This window comes from Microcaecilia unicolor, chromosome 7 (genome assembly GCF_901765095.1).
Source record: "Microcaecilia unicolor chromosome 7, aMicUni1.1, whole genome shotgun sequence".
NCBI lineage: Eukaryota > Metazoa > Chordata > Amphibia > Gymnophiona > Siphonopidae > Microcaecilia > Microcaecilia unicolor.
In genome coordinates this window covers 277,056,908-277,074,157 of record NC_044037.1, presented here as the reverse complement: position 1 = coordinate 277,074,157, position 17,250 = coordinate 277,056,908, and the positions used below count along the sequence as shown (strand labels likewise).

The 17,250-nt window shown below is 45.6% G+C and overlaps 1 protein-coding gene across 1 annotated transcript in view; it reads right to left on the bottom strand.

Moving 5' to 3' along the window:
* LOC115474542 (extended synaptotagmin-3-like) overlaps positions 1-17,250 on the bottom strand; it is a 161,736-nt gene that overhangs the window by 24,603 nt on the left and 119,883 nt on the right. The window contains exons 12-16 of the mRNA XM_030210044.1: positions 16,348-16,437; positions 12,334-12,396; positions 11,724-11,792; positions 6,879-6,944; positions 2,236-2,322 (exon numbers count right to left, since the gene is read on the bottom strand). Coding sequence (XP_030065904.1) covers positions 2,236-2,322; positions 6,879-6,944; positions 11,724-11,792; positions 12,334-12,396; positions 16,348-16,437 — 375 coding nt within the window. The remainder of the gene's footprint in view (positions 1-2,235; positions 2,323-6,878; positions 6,945-11,723; positions 11,793-12,333; positions 12,397-16,347; positions 16,438-17,250) is intronic.

Below are 17,250 nucleotides of genomic sequence, written 5' to 3'. Positions count from 1 at the left end.
TATAGATGACATCACGGTGACCCAGCGTCCCTAATTTTAAGGAGAGACAATCGGTGGAATAAGATAAGTGTCTCTCTTCATTCTTATGTATTTTTCATGTGAAGCAAGATTAGTATCGGGTCCATGCTTTAGTCTCCACGGAGGAACAGTAGGTGTTAGCTTGACACTTGATATTTAATTCTTTATTAACTTTTATTACCGAGGTAGAGTACCTTACTCTCACATGATTAGAGCACTTACGAGTGGTTTGGTGAAGTCACGATATAAATATAAAATAGACACAAAAAAACCACGCAGGGGTTCAATGATTGAGATGCTCAACCACCCATAGAGACTGTAAGTTACATACACGGTTATTTCTGGGTGAGTTAATACTCTGTGAACCCTCCAAAATAAACATTAGATTATACATGTGAGAGTTGGTTCCCACGGTATTTAAATTGTATGTGAAATCAAGCTACCACCTTCATTATGGTATCCACATTTTTATAGTATCTGGTTTGTATTTGGTCATTAGACAATGAAATTCAGCAGAAGCAGAAAGCAGCCTCTCTTCTACACTTTACGTTCTGTCTACCTTGTTTTTTGTTCTGCTTACGGGATTCAAAATCTAGGACAAAGTCAGCCCATGACACTACGAGGTAATTGGCTGTATAAGTCCTCTAGAAAGCCAGACCCCATAATGTTTGTTAGGAACCCAATGAAACTAGCCATCCTCTAGAAAGCCAATCACTATAATGATGTCTAGTAATGAAAATGGGTAATCGTTGGGCAAACCAATCTCCATAATTGGGTTAATGTTCTTAGGTGCTTTTAGTTTGTAAATTTAGGTGTTTATTTTCCAGCTAATTAAGGGTTTTTTTTAATGGTACTGGTTCTATTGCTGGGTATCTTCTCCAGTAGAATCAAATACTTACATTTTGTGTCACTCGGGAGTCATCAGTGCAAAAAAGGACGAGAAACTGAGTGGAGGATACAAGACAGGCCAGGAGAGGGGTTTGTACTAAGGAAGTGGTATTTTTCCAGTGTTTATCCAACAAACTTCTTTTGCATTGGGAGTGTTTTATTGGTTAACCTTGCCCTAGAAGTCATGGGCCCACTAAAAGCAAGGTGATGAGTAGCCAACATTTAAAACTGTCCTCATAAGTAAGTCATTTTAAAAGGAAGGAGAGGATGAAAGTGAAGAAAGCCAAACAGGTATAATTTAAGATATCCCAGTGAGTACGCACCCTGAAATTCACTGTGACCCAGTGCCGTAGCACCCTGAAATCCCAGGACCACCCCTCCCCCCCTCAATGGGAAAACGTACACGTGCTGTCAGTAGCCGAGGGGTGGGGGAATTTTCAGAAGGGTAAGAGTTAAATTCTGCAGATCCTGCATCACCTGTGAAGAGCCAGTTCACCCTGTACCACTGTTAAGCACATGAAACAAAACACTGAAGCACAAAAGGCAAGAAATGTGACTACAAATGATAGAGGTTAATATCAAAGGAAATCTAGGGGTCCTTTTACATAGGCGCACTGAAAAATGTCTTGCGTTAGTGTAGGCACGGGTTTTGGGCGCGCGCCAATCCATTTTTTACCGCGCCTGTAAAAAAAAGTCCTTTTTTTTGCCGATAATGGATATGTGGCAAAATCAAAATTGTCGAGCGTCCATTTTGGGTCTGAGACCTTACCGCCAGCCATTGACCTAGCGGTAAAGAATCCAGGCAGTAATGACCCACATGCATCAAATGCCCCTTGGCGCGTGTCCATTATGCGTGCCCGAAAATAAAAAATATTTTTTCAGACACACGTATCGGACGCGCGCCCAAAATTAAATTACTGCAAGAGTCACGCGGTAACTCCATTTTGGCACGCGTTGGGTGCACGTAGATGCTTACGTGGCTTAGTAAAAGGAGGGGAAGAGGAATGGGAAATGATATACCGCCTTTCTATGGTATTTTGCAACTACATTCAAAGCAGTTTACATATATACAGGTACTTATTTATACCAGGGGCAATGGAGGGTTAAGTGACTTGCCCACAGTCACAAGGAGCTGTATTGGGAATTGAACCCAGGTCCCCAGGATCAGAGTCCGCTGCACTAACCACTAGGCTACTCCTCCACTAGCAACATTCTGTGTAGAATCTCAAATAGTGTTGATGCCCCTGTATATGTCGTTGGTGAAGCCCCACCTGGAGTATTGTGTTCAGGGCCCCCTAGTAACCTAACTGCTGATACAGAGTAGCTTACCTCAATGTGAAGCTGCTCCCCATGAACATTCTGAATAAAGAACGCAAAGGCCTGCTCCCAAACTGGATTTCTACTCAAACAATAAATCTGTAGGTAAAAACAAAATCACCACATCTCACTTTAATAATAAAACAAAATAAAAACAATAACATTGTAAATAAGCTCTTAATAGGAGACAATTTTCAGTCTGTCTGAAAGGTCAAAGTCCACTTTCAGCCGAGATGCTTGCACTGCGTTTCAGAACGCACACGTATGCTCTTGCTTTGAGGTTTGCCACAGGTATGAGTGTTGCATAGATATTTGCAACTGCTTTTTTTGGCAGGAATACAATGAATATTGTAGTTTCAAATCCATGTGCACTATTTTCCAAGCCTTTCTCATACCTTTGTCTAGGGGAGGTGTTCCCAGTTTAACACTAAGATTTACTCACTGCACATTATATAGCATCCGGGAGGGGGGGTAGAGGGGATAGATTTTGGGGAGGGGGGGTTCAGGGGCAGGTTGATAGTTGTCTGTAGATTATAAGGCCACACTCGTCCTTTGTAAAATTACATTATTTGTCTCAGTCATCATATATATGTTAGAGCCATTTTTTTTTTTGGGGGGGGGGGGGGGGGCGGGGGAGACTAAGAAGCCAAGTTCCTCCTCCTAAAGTGGATTGTGTCTATACGGTAGGTTAGGGGGAAGTAGGGGGTAACAGGGGGTTTGGGGGGGGGGGATACTGTGGGTGGAATCGATGTTCAGCATGGTATGTTATATTGATGTATTTAAGTTTGGTTATTGCTTGTTACTCATAACAATTATACAACATTAATACAATTTGAATGAAGGGTCGGGGTGGGGGGATAGGGTTAGCAATGTACTTGGCTAAAACTAATTGAACCACAAATGTTTCGGTTTGAGCTGCTGTATTTTTATTCTTTTGTTCAACAAAAAATTGTTAAAACTAAATTGTGCATATGACCAATTAATGCGCGCTATTCAGTTGAGTAACAAGCTAATCCTATATAATAAAATGCACCTCCAACATTCTGAAGCCGAGAAAGTGAAGCCTTCAAGCCTTGAAGCATTCGTGCAACATTCCGGAACTACATGTCGTCAATTGAGGAGATGGAGCCTTACAGAGCGCACGAATGCTTCAAGGCTTCACTTTCTCACACACACACACTCACTCACTCTCTGTCTCTCACAACCACTCTCTCTCACACACAGACTCACACACACACTCTGTCTCTCACACACACTCTCTCTCTCTGACACAAACACACACGCACACACTCTGTCTGTGTGTGTGTGTCTCTCTCTCTCTCATTCTCTCTCACATACACACTCCATCTCTCCCCCACACACTCTCTCTCTCTCAAACATACACACTCCGAGGAAAGGGGGGCATGGAACACGCTGGGGAGGAGAGGGAGGGGGGCATGGAACTCAGAGGGAAGGGGAGGCCAAGAACTCGGAGGAAAGGGAGGGAGGAGAGGGAGGGGGGCCTGCACCTTGGACGGAAGGGGGGCCTGGAACTCGGAGCCCCACACACACACACTCTCTGTCTCTCACATACACATATTTTCAAAGCACTTAGCCTTCCAAAGTTCCATAGGTTTCTATGGAACTTTGGAAGGCTAAGTGCTTTGAAAATATGCCTCTTGTACGCACACTCACTCTCACTCTCATTCTCACACACACATACACTCTGTCTCTCACACACTCTCTCTCTGACACAAACACACACTCTGTCTCTCTCTCACTCATTCTCTCTCTCACTCACACACACACACACTTTCTCTCACACACACACACTCCACCTCTCACACACACACACTCTCTCTCTCTCTCTCAAACATACATACTCCGAGGAAAACCTTGCTAGCGCCCATTTCATTTGTGTCAGAAACGGGCCTGTTTTACTAGTTAGTGATAATTGACTGATAACAACCAATTATCATCATTAGTTGGCAATAATTGGAATTTACGTGTGCTTCTTTTAGGCGTATTCTAAACACACGTGCGTGTAAATTCCAACATGCATAGCTGAAAGGGGGCGTGGCCACGGGAGGAGTGTGGGTGGGCGTGTCAAGGGTGCCAAACACATTTACACGCATTGTTATAGAATTCAGATGAGCATGCATACATTCATTCATATGTGGGCATTCACACCAGGTTTTCAGTGGCATAAATGATCATGTCTAAATGTACGCGTGTTCCCCTGGCTTATGTGCTATTCTGTAAACTGTGTCGTACTGTAAACGTGGTTTATTGAATTGTGTTAGGCATGTCATTCCAGCGCACTTACATTTTGGACACCATATACAGAACCTAGCCCTTTTCCGTGGATAAATCATAATACCCATGTCTGAAAATTCCCCTGAGAGCCAGACACACACACACAACGCAAATTTAAAACGTATGTATAATGTATGCATATTGGTAGCAGGTATAACGCATTTCTCTAGCTACGAAGAGTTGAATCTTGATTGTTTTTCAGTGTTGGCTCATTTACATTCCTCTCTTACAAAAGGGTAAGCTTTCACTCAGGAGCACATTGCCTAACTGCCAGGGTCCTTCCCAAACGTTCCTCTAACGTACGGGTGGGCAACCACAGTCCTTTAGGGCCTCACGTTTCCAAGATTTGCAGAATGAATATGCATGAGATTGATTTAAAGATATTGCTTCCATTGTGGAAATCTTGCAAACCCAACTGGGTTTTGGCCCTTGAGGACCGTGGTTGCCAACCCCTAGTCTAACGGCTGCTTTGCATCTTTGCTTTTTGGGAAACTCTGTGGTATCCCCCCCCCCCCCTCATTTTGTAGACCAGCCTTCCCCCAGATATTAGGCTAGATTTGACCTACATTTCTTGCAGAAGTTAAAAGTTATAAGAGAGCAATAACTATCCTAAGTCAAGCTTTATAAGACGTGAAAGGCTATTAAAAGTGTGTTCATCCATGGTGGCTCGGACAGGGCTCAAATTCTTGTATTTGGGGTGGTTTAATATGCAACTTTGGTGTTTATTGCTTATCTGCTTCTGTACTTGATTTCTTGTATGTATTGCATTTTTTCCCCATTTAATGTTTAACAATTTTTTATTGAACAAATTAATAAAGAACAACAAGAAACAGCTGCTGTTCAATATTTTCATTCCTTAATCCCTCCACACTCACTCTCCTGTCTTTTTTTTATTTTGTTACATTTGTACCCTGTGCTTTTCCCACTCATGGCAGGCTCAATGTGGCTTACATGGGGCAAGGGAGGGTTAAGTGACTTGCCCAGAGTCACAAGGAGCTGCCTGTGCCTGAAGGGGGAATTGAACTCAGTTCCTCAGTTCCCCAGGACCAAAGTCCACCATCCTAACCACCAGGCCACTCCTCCACTCTTGTCAAAAGAATCCAGATGCAAATACTGAAGAGCTTGGACTCTTATAGCCCTCCAGAATACCTACAACAGAATACAGCCCCAACCCCTCACCCAAACTAAAACTAGCTCAGAGATAAGGAAAACCAAGAACCTTCAAGCACAGACTGAGCAATCAAACATATAAATGGCAAGAGGCGTACTCACTCGCAAATGCGCAGTAGAGACCCTCTCTGTCCCGCCCCCGCGTCAATACGTGATGACGGGGGCATGACAGAGAGGGAACCTGCGCACCTGCGAGTGAGGGAACCGCCGTCGCCACCGCTCCCCCCCTAGGGTTGCTGCTACCACTCCCCCCACCCACCCGGAGTCGCCGTCGCCACCCACCCTCCACCCGGGCCGGGTACCTGGCTTCACTATTCAAACCGCCGGAACGCAGCACACAGCTCATCTGAGCTGCCATCGGCCTTCCTTCTTCTCTGCGTGTGTTCCGCCCTCGTGTGACGTAACGTCGGCGAGGGCGGGACGCAGGCAGGTAAGGAAGGCCAACGGAGGGGTGGCGGAGGGGACTCCGGGGGTGGGGGGAGGGGCGGCGGCTCCTATCCGTGGGGGGGGAGCCTTTCAAACCCCCCTTCCTTTACTAGCCCGTTTTTACGGACTCAACGGCTAGTATAAGATAAAAGAAAAGGTGAAGAAGTTCCCCTCCCCCTTGTTTAACAGAGTAACACACTGTTAATATCAGTAAAGGAAAATTACCATGACAAAAAAAAACCCAAAAAACAAACAGAAACCCAGTACATACAAGGTGGGCCGAAACATAAATAAAGCAAAAGAGGTTCCACGTAACTCAGAACCTGAAAAATCCTCCACTCTTTCTCTAATACCAATCCCCCTGAAACTTCAAACATTGGAATAAACCTATTCTCCCATAGCTCTCACCGTTATACAGTAAGTGAAATCCCTCCTATTCACCTCCAAACCCCTCCATCTCTCAAATGCTTTTTTCCAGGCCCCACTCCCCAGCCAACTCCATCCAACAACAATAATCCTTCAAAAAGCAATCCAAACCCAGAACAGAGATTACAACTGTCTAGAGGGCCCACCCAAAATTATTCATAACGGAACTCCTTGCTCTCGGAGACAGGGTACGTGTTGCATTTTTAATCATTTATTCTTCCTTATAAGGGCTGGTAAAGTGGGTCTACAAGTAATACACCAAATAAATGTGCAGGGATAGTAAAATGGTTTCCCATGGGGGGGGGGGGGGGGGTAATAGATGACAACCAACCTCTTACCTTGCTTTTCATGGTTTTGCTGCCCACAGTGAGCAGTGCATACGGGTTGGGTTCCGTATCCATCTTCTTTGGTGCAAAACACAAGACAGGTCAACAGAGTTAGTATAGCTGTCAGAATATTTTAAGTAGGATTACAAAAATACTGCTCATGAGAAAGAAAACACAACTTAATGCTCCTGTCAATTTCAGACAAACTTTACTTCTGAATATACAACATGATGCAACCAGAACTGCAGTTTATAAAATGCCTGAGGTGTTTTTCTACCCATCTGTCACGAAGGGCAACACTGGAAAAAAAAAAAGCCATGAGTCAATTGGGACTATACCCCCAACATTGAAAACCATTTAACCAGCCAGGAATAGCACCTGGCTGGTTAAAGGGTATTTAGCCAGCTAAGGATTAATGTTCAGCACGAGACAGCTGGCTATCTCAGCTGAATATTAGTGCTTAGTGGCTATCTGGATGGTCGGTTATGCTGTATAACGTAGCCGGTCAGTGCTGATATTCAGCATCTAGCCAGCTATATTTGGAGGCCAAATATGGCTGTGTCAATAGGTGGAATGTCTTTGGCCGGTTCCAATTTAAGGAAAATGGAACTTGATATACTGCCTTCTGTGGTATTTTGCAACTACATTCAAAGCGGTTTACATATATACAGGTACTTATTTTGTACCTGGGGCAATGGAGGGTTAAGTGACTTGCCCACAGTCACAAGGACGTCAGACTCACAGAAACAGAAGCCTGCGCGGCCACGTTGCTGATCTGCAAGGGCAGGCTTCTACATGGAACATTGCTAGTGGAATAGCAACATTCCATGTAGAATCTCAAATAGTAGCAACAGAATCTCAATAGTAGCAACATTCCATCTAGAATCTCCAATAGTAGCAACATTCCATGTAGAATCTCATATAGGGAAAGGGAAATGGGACTTGATATATCACCTTTCTGTGGTATTTTGCAATGGAGGGTTAAGTGACTTGCCCAGAGTCACAAGGAGCTGCAGTGGGAATCGAACCCAGTTCCCCAGGATCAAAGTCCGCTGCACTAACCACTAGGCTACTCCTCCACTCCGGCCAGTGCTGAATATCGGCTTGGCCGGTTAAGTTCAAACCGGCCAAAAATAAACTGGATGCTCAACACCTGTCACCAGAAACGATCCAGCATTGAATATCTGGGCTCAGTGCTGACCATGGGAAAACAGCCCGACTACCTCCCGTGGTCTGAATATCGGGCCCTAAGTAGATGGGCATGCATATAAAGATAGTTTATCATGGCTTCTCAACAGAAGCACAATCAGGAGACAGCGAAGGTGACAAATTAAAGTGATGACGCTGCGTGGTCTAGAAGATTTATTAATCAGCAAAATCGACTCGACGCGGCCGTGTTTCGGCCCAATGGCCTGCCTCAGGAGCCTTCTAATGTTGTGTGGATAGGTTTGCCAGTAACACTTGCTGTAAAGTAGTATTTCAAGTGAATACTGCTAAGAATCTTCTCTCGACTTGTGACAACTAGTCTGCAGTCCCAAGAAAAACAAACCGGCACAAGTCGAGAGAAGATCTTCTGACCTGGGTGAAGGAGCTTTGTCACAGCTGCTGGCATTGTTGCAGCGTTAATTCTCTGAGGCAAGGGCGTAGCCAGACCTCAGCGGGAGGGGGGGGCCAGATCCTGAGGTGGGGGGCACTGTTTAGCGCCTCCCCCCGCTGCCGCCTTCCCCACGCCGCAACCGCCATCCCCCCCCCCCCCCCCGCTGCTGCATCAGGTACCTTGTTTGCTGGCGGGGGTCCCCAATCCCCACCAGCCGAAGAGTCTTCTTCAGCGCCGGTCAACTCTGGCGCCTTCGTTGTGGGATCATCTGTTTCTGACGCCTTACGTCCTGCACGCGGCTACATGAACGGTGCAGGACGTAAGGTATCAGAAACAGATGATCCCACAACGAAGGCGCCAGAGTCGACCAGCGCTGAAGAAAACTCTTCGGCTGGCGGGGTTTGGGGACCCCCGCCAGCAAACAAGGTACCTGATGCGGGGGCGGGGGGCAACGGCGGGGGGGGGGGGGGGGGGGGTCAAATGTAGAGGGGGCCAGGGTGTAATCTGTGGAGGCCCATGCCCCCGTGGCCCCACGTAGCTACGCCCCTGCTCTGAGGGTGTATCTCCCTCAGAAGGAACCCAGGGTGAGTTGGAAAGAGAGAGAGAAGCAGGGAAGCCAGAGAGTGGCTTTCCAACTTTTGTCTTCAGCGACCCTCTTAAATTTCACTGGACTCTATATGAACTGGCATACAAGAGCTCAGTAAGCTGTTACCTCAGTAGTTTACCTTTCAGGCTAATACGAACCAAAACCTTGCAAAGCACAGGAACAGGAATTAAAATAATTTTCTCTCCGTGTTCAAGTAACCGAGGTTAAAACTGACTCATTTTTCTAGCAAAATGCTGCTCTGATGAAAGATAATTTGCTTCTACATAGCAAACTTGAGAATACAAAAAAAAAAAAACCCCCAACATTTTACATGGTAGAAATCTTTGTTTAATAAGTTTTCCCAAGGTGTCTAATATCTTTAGGAAGTATTTGGTGGAAATTTTAAAACTTCAGGAATCAGCTCTCCCTAGACTGACTAAGCCATACTGTATACCATCTAAACCTACATAACCGGATATAGAGTTTTACTTGATTCCTTAGAACCTGAGACTGAAAATAAAGATATGGGATTAATAACGTTTCTGGAGACTTCTATAGAGTAACAAACTAGTCTTTCTACCTTGCCTTATCTATTTAGGACATGTTGAGAAGAGTTTTTCAGAAAAGAGATTTTTTTTTCTATGGGGGTTAAAAATTCATATTTTTTCAGATGTGGCTTGGCAAAGGAAAAGACCACAGTTTCTTAGTCTACGGCCTAAAGTGCTCCAGAAAGGGGCTATTTTTTTCATAAAATACCCATGTAAGTGTGTAGTCAAATACAGTTTATGCTTTTTTGACTCATCACAATTAGTAGTTTCTTGCTGATAAAATGCTTATGGGGACATCTGCCTATTAGACTGAACTGGTATTTAGCTCATATTTGAAATACAGCTCATTAGTTAATATATACCGAACAGAGTCCTATCATAATTTCTTTTTATTATGAATTACTTAGTTTAACTCCAAGATGTCTGCTCAACGACCCTAGAATTGTGGACTTTGTTTGAATAGAAACACTTGTAGATTAATGCCTTTAAGGGTGAATTCTATAAACGGTGCCAAAAAACCCCATGCTTTTCTATAAACCTCGCCTAAAGTTAAGCACGGTTTATAGACAATGCATAGTGCTAGTTCCCACGACTAAAATTTAGGCGCGGCCACTTACGCCAACTTAAAAGCTGGTGAAAATGTCTGCACCTAACTTAGGCGCAGATTGGGCATATTCTATAACAGTGAGTGCAATTTTTTAGGAGTACCCATGACCTGCTCACGCCCCTCCCATGGCCACCCCCCCCCCCTTTTTTGAGATTTGCATGTTAGAATTTACACGCACCACTTTACAGAATATGCTTAGAAAGTTGCACATGTAAATTCTAATTAGTGCCAATTAGTGCTGATAATTGCTTGTTAGCGGCCGATTGTATGGTTAACCAATTAAGTTGCACGCACAATTTGGCCGCAATGCCAAATTTACACGCATTACTTTAGGCGCCTTATATAGAATCAGGGGGTCTGGGGTCCTTTTACGAAGCTGCAGCAAAAGGGGGGGCCTGTGCTGGCTTCGGCGCATATTTTTGATGCTCGCCGATGCCCCCTTTTACCACAGTGGGTAAAAAGGCAGGGTTTTTAAAAAAAAAATAAATGGACATGTGGCAAGTGAAGCAGTTATTGCGCGCCCATTTTGGGTGGGAGCACTTACCACTACCCGCTGAGGTGGCAGTAAGGGCTCCCACGCTACTCCTGCGGTAACTGGGCAGCGTGCGGCACTGCCCAATTACCGCCGGGTATACAATGGCACTACAAAAATAAAAATATTTTTGTACGCTGGAAATGGCATGCGCTGGAGGTGGGAACTACTGCTGGACTGCTGCGGTAGGCCGATGGTACTTCCCTTTAGCGAGCGGAAAGCCCACTTCGCGGTTACCGCCGCTTTGTAAAAAGGCCCCTATGTGTAATTTGTTTCCATGTTTTGAACTCTGGTATGTGTTTCATTTTTCTGAACAAGAGGATTCTTGAATTTATGATGTTTAAAATGTCAGTAAATTAAAAAAAAAAAAAAAGGATTAGCTGCTGTAAGGGATGGTTTACTGTGAAGACCTTTCCATTATTTTTATAGATAGATTTAAATCAGGTTGATGTTATTTGTATTTTATGTTCTTCTGTATTAATCTTCTTAAATGTTATGATTTATTTTAATTCCTGTTTTATGATAGTAGGATTTGTTTTTTTTTAGTTATTTATTATGTTTACTTAGTTGTTGTAATCTAATACATGCACCTTTTTATATAGAACATACGAGTAGCCATACTGGGTCAGACCAATGGTCCATCTAGCCCAGTATCCTGCTTCCAACAGTGGTCAATCCAGATCACAAGTACCTGGCAGAAATAGTAGCAAGATCCCAAGCTGCCTATCCCAGGGAAAGCAGTGACTTTCCCCATTTCTAGCTCAATAGCAGACTATGAACTTTTCCTCCAAGAACTTGTCCAAACCCTTTTATAAACCCAGATACAGTAACTGCTTTTGCCACATACACTGGCAACAAGTTCCAGAGCTTTACTATAAGACGATGTCCAGATCTTAACTATAAGGCTGGAATGATTGTCTACCAAATTTAACTATAAATAAATAGTTAACTCCTGTATGCTTGTAGGGTGCTGAATATAATTGTTACCTTGACATAGTTGCTGTTTTTCATCTTCTTTGTGCTATATTGATTGTTCGTGTAATCAAAATAGTTGTTCTGTGTTGGCAAAAAAAAAAAAAAAAAAAAGATTACAATAAGAAAAAACGAAGAATTCTATAGAAATGAAGGCTACAAAGCTGTAAGCGGTGCTTATAGTAAGCTGCGGTACGAACTAACGCATGTTTACTGTAGCTTAAAATACCTTACTGTGGGGCGCACAGGGAAGTTTTGGCATCAGTGTGTGCTTCCCATGCACTAAAAAATAGATGTTTTTTTTTTAGTGCTGGGGCGGGTCGGGAAGCGGAAAGTAGGCGTGTTCTGCGCTAATCAGTTAGCACAGCTATATTGCCGTGCACTAACAGATTAGTGCATGGTTAGCGCATGAGCCCTTACTACCTACAGCAGTAGGGACTCATGCACCAATGGCCATGCACTAATGGGAAAATTAGTGCATGGCCATTAATAGAAAACTCATAAATTCAGCCATTTTACCCACGTGGTAAAAATGGCTATAGTGCACGGGAATGACCCATGTAAACACTCGCTAGGGCCAATTTTTACCGCAGTTTGATAAAAGGGCTCCTAAGATTTTACTTACAGGTAGATTGTATGCACAGTCCAGGTAGACAATCAGCATCGCTGTGGAGAGACCATTCGTGGACTGTACATGGGGGAAAAATAACAAGATTTTAACTGTTAATATTTTTTATTGAATTTTCAAAAAAATAACAAATATATAAACCAACAACAATAACTAAATCAAGATCATTACAAATATCTCATACAAAGAAAAATGATAGTCCCCTCCTCCCCACCCCCCAAAGAAAATCTCTAGTTAAGACGAAGTATAACCTTCAAGAAGTTTCTTATCAAAATATTAATATTTTAAATAATGGCGTTCCTAGTTCAGTAGCCACCCGGGGCGGATGGCTGCTGCGCACCCCCCCCCCCCAGGCACATCACCCCCCCCCCCCGTGCATCATCTCCACCCCCCGGAGCATCACCTCCAGGCAGCTCCACACCCCCACCCCACCCCCACCCCCGCACGCCACTTCCTGGGGATGCAGGGAGCAGCCGCCCGGCTGTCGGATCTGCCGGTTCCCTGCCCCAGAACAGGAAGTAACGTCAGAGGGAGAAAAGAACTAGCGGAGCTGACAGCCACGGGGCTGCTCCTCGCACCCCCTTGCAGTGTGCACCTGGGGCAGACCGCCCCCACCACCCCAACCTTGATACACCATTGATTTTAAATAAGGCAGTGGGAGGTGGAACAATAAACATCACCATCACAGAATCGGTGGCTTGTATGCGATGCTTACAGCAGGTGTTTTCAGCTTGGTCCTCTGGCATCTCCTAGGCAGTGTAATTTTCAGGTACCCACAACAAATGTGCAGGAGATACAAGGTGCACACAGTGCTCACAAATCTCTCATGCATATTCATTGTGGATATTCTGAAAAATCACGCTTGCTGAAGCGTACTTGAAGATGAGGTTGAAAATTGCAGCCAGAGATTAGTCAGGCACTTACAATATGGCAGCAAAGTTTCTCATATACCTTGGAAAGAAGGAGGGGCACCTAAGGTCATGGCTGCACCTGTCAGCACAAATGTGGATACACCTAACAGAGGTGAGAACCCAACCAAGGATCATGAATAAAGTTTATTTAGGAGCCCTTTTACAAAGGCGCAGTAGGCCCTACGCAATGTGCAGCGCACATCAAAACAAGACTACCGTCAGGATAACACGCCCCTCTGGCAGTAATTTTGGATTTGGCGCGCGCCCATACCGCTGTGACAAATTAATTTATTTCCCACTGCGTATGGCGTTTCCGGTGTTAATTGGTAGTTGGCACGTGCCGACCAGTCACCGCATGTGTAGCGCGTGAGCCCTTAACACTAGATCAATGGGTGGCGTTAAGGGCTCAGGCCGTAAAAAGGTGCACGCTAATTTAAATTTTACCACATGATCTTCCCCCCCCCCCAAACGTAGCAAAAACTGGCCCGGCATGCACCAAAAACACATGCCCACGCTACCGCAGGCCACTTTTTTGCCGTGGCTTGGTAAAAGGACCCCTTAGCATAGCATAGCCAAAAAAAAACCTCCTAGCAACCTATCAGAGACTCAGTGGCATACCAAGGGTGGGGGGGCGGTGGGGGCGGTCCGCCCCGGGTGCACGTCGCTGGGGGGGATGCCGCGCGCTGGTCAGCATTGTTTGTTTCCATGCTCCCTCTGCCCCGGAACAGGAAGTAACCTGTTCCGGGGCAGAGGGAGCATGGAAACGAACGACGCTGACCGGCGCGCGACACCCCCCCAGTGGCGTGCACCTGGGGGGGGTTCTTTCGCTGGGGTGGGGGGTGTCCTTTCCCTGGGGGGGGTCGCACTGCACCGGGGGGGGGGGGCGCTGCACCCAGGGGGCGGGGCGCATCGGCGATCCGCCCCAGGTGTCAGCCCCTCTAGGAACGCCACTGCAGAGACTTATTACTTGACAACTCTCTTAATCAAGATTCAAGGAGAGTTACATCTGTTAAATAAGGAACTGATACAATCAACCAGGATCTAACTCATGACTATATAATACAGATAAATAAAAGAAATTATAACCCCCCCGCCACCCCCCAACCTAGAAAACAAATAAGTCTTCAGAGCTTTTCAAAATAATAAATAACTACACATTGAATGCAGCTCTGAAGGAAGGTTATTCCAAAAATGAACAGCTGAGATGAAAAAAAAAGAGTGAGAAAACGCAGCTTTAAACCGTATACCTTTAGCTGACGGAAACGCTAACATCAAATAATTACAACTCCTGGAGCTTGTCCTGAATTTTAACAAACATGCTGATTGAGATCCACCTTCAGGGCCAGTACCCAAAAACTTAAATACAAAACAAAGAATTTTAAAAATAATTTGAGCCTGAACAGGCAGCCAATGTAAGGCACTCAACAAAGGAGTTGTACGATCCATTCGTGTTTTCCGAAATATTAGCCTAGCTGCTGAGTTTTGGATCATCTGAATCCTAGAAAGTTGCCTACAAGACTGACCCAAATATAATGAGTTTCCGTAATCTAAAAGTGATAAGATAGTTAATTGCACAATAACCCTTAAGCAATCTTGTAAAAAATAAGATCTTAAATCGATTGTTTGGGGATTTTTATTTGGAGGGGGTGTGGGGGGAAGGGGAAGAAAGTGCCTCTCTGAATGCCAGACATGATGCTGGACCTCGGGGCACATACACCAGACAGAAGAAGTGGGATGGGGATTGTCAGTGACTGTGTGAGAGAGGGGCGTAGCCAGACACCCAATTTTGGGTGGGCCTAGGCCCAAGATGGGTGGGCAGAAGAACTCTGCCATCTCTAGGGTTACCATATGTCTGGATTTAACCGGACATGGATTTCTTGACAAGCGGCGGGCCTATCCTAGCCTCCCCTTCCCTTACTTACTATCTACTGCCCTGGTGGTCTAGTGACCTCTTTGGGGCAGGAAAGAACCCCCTCTTTCCTGCCCGGAGTGCTGCCCTTGCCCTGCATCCTGTTGCTGTGATGGTCTCGGGATTCAAAATGGCCACCGAGAGTTGAAGCGGCCTCGCGAGACTTCAACTCTCGGCGGTCATTTTGAATCCCGAGACCGTCACAGCAACAGGATGCAGGGCAGACAGAGCTCCGGACAGGAAAGAGGGGCTCTTTCCTGCCCTGAAGAGGTCACTAGACCACCAGGGCAGTAGATAGTAAGTAAGGGGAGGGGAGGGGAATATGTGACAGGGGGCGGGATGAAGATGTGAAAGGGGCGGGGCAGGACAGGGGGCGGGACATGTGTCCTCTTTTTGAGAGGACAAAATATGGTAACCCTAGCCATGTCCCACAAGTGATTTGGTCTCTCCCTCTCTCGCCTGCATACCATATGGTCTCAACCCCCCCCCCCCCCCCCCCCCGGATACCTTTTAAAGAGCAGATTTTCACCGGCAGCGAGCAGCAACTAACACACACTGTTCATGTTGGTCCCACAGCATGTATCAGTCACTGCTCGCTGCAGGTGAAGATCTGCTATTTACAAGATATGCAGGAGGGACAGTTGTTGGGACTTTTTGGCTGGTGAGGCTTAGGAATCCCTGCCAGCCACATCATAGGTGTGCTGCTACTGGGTGGGCCTGAGCCCAAAGTGGGTGGGCCTGGGCCCACCCTTGGCTACGTCACTGGTGTGAGAGGGAAAGTCAAAGCAATGTAAACAACCTGCTCTTCAGCCTGAAAATGATGCACTTCACTTTAAAGAAAACAAAACAAAACAAAACAAAACAATTGAACACCTAAGTTTTGTAGCAGCAAGGAATGAAATCAGAGTGACGTATACATTAGGTAAGAAACTGATGTGCACAAATCGGTTTTCACTCATTTTACTCTCTCAGCAGGAAAACATTTTGTCAGACAGATGACATAAGCCGTCACCTCCAGCTGAACAAACGGGGACATTGCTCTAAGGGAGAGAAGGTGGAGATGTCCAGGGCCATGCGGACAGGAAATAACATAAAATGCTGATTAAAAACAGCGCCCTGGAGCCACGACATCAAAAGGTTGTCAGCAGGACCAGATAATGAGTCCAGTCTATGGGAAAACAACCAACTCACCTCACAAAGTTTTGCTTGGTCAGTCACTAAAGAAAACCACTCCAGCTTCAAGTGCACTTGTCCACTTGCTACATCGCTCAAAGGGAACCACTGTGTGAGAGCAAAACAAAATTATCATATATATCCTGCATGCAGACTAGATCATTCACAGTGTCAATCAGGGGCGTAGCCAGACCTCAACAGTGGTGGTGGGGGGAGCCCACGGTGTGTGTGTGTGTGTGTGGGGGGGGGGACATTTTGGCCTGCCTCCTCACCGCCGCCGCCCCTGGCCACATGATAGTACCTTGGCTGGCTGGGTTCCCCAAACCTCGCCAGCTGAAGCGTTTGTCCCGCGCTGGTCTCGCGTCGCCTACCCTGCTCTGTTCTCAGTCGCACTGTGCACGTTCGTTTTAATGAAACTGAGCATACGCACACATGCTCAGTTTCACTAAAATGAGCGTGCACGGCACGACTGAGAAGAGTAGGGTAGGCAATATGGCGAGACAAGCACGGGACAAATGCTTCAGTGGTAAACCTGTGGGGTAACCAGGCAGCAATGCCCGATTACCACCGGGTTATCACCATGCAAGCCATTTCCAGGGGTTTTCTTATTCCCCCCAGAAACGGTACGCTTGGGGCGGAACTACCGCCGGCGGTAGTCATGATTTAGCATTCGGTAAGCCCACGTTACTGACGCTTTATGAAAGACCCCCTAGGTGCTGTATGTTACAGAATAAGCTTAGCGAATTATGCACGTAAATTCTAATTATTGCCAATTAGTGCTCATTATTGCTTGTTAAATGCTGTTAAAAACACTGATTGGCTTGTTAAGCCAATTAAGTTACGCACATTGTTATGAAAATAAAAAAGGTGGGAATATAAGCCAGGCTATCCAAAGACCGGAACCAAAATGAAATTAAAATA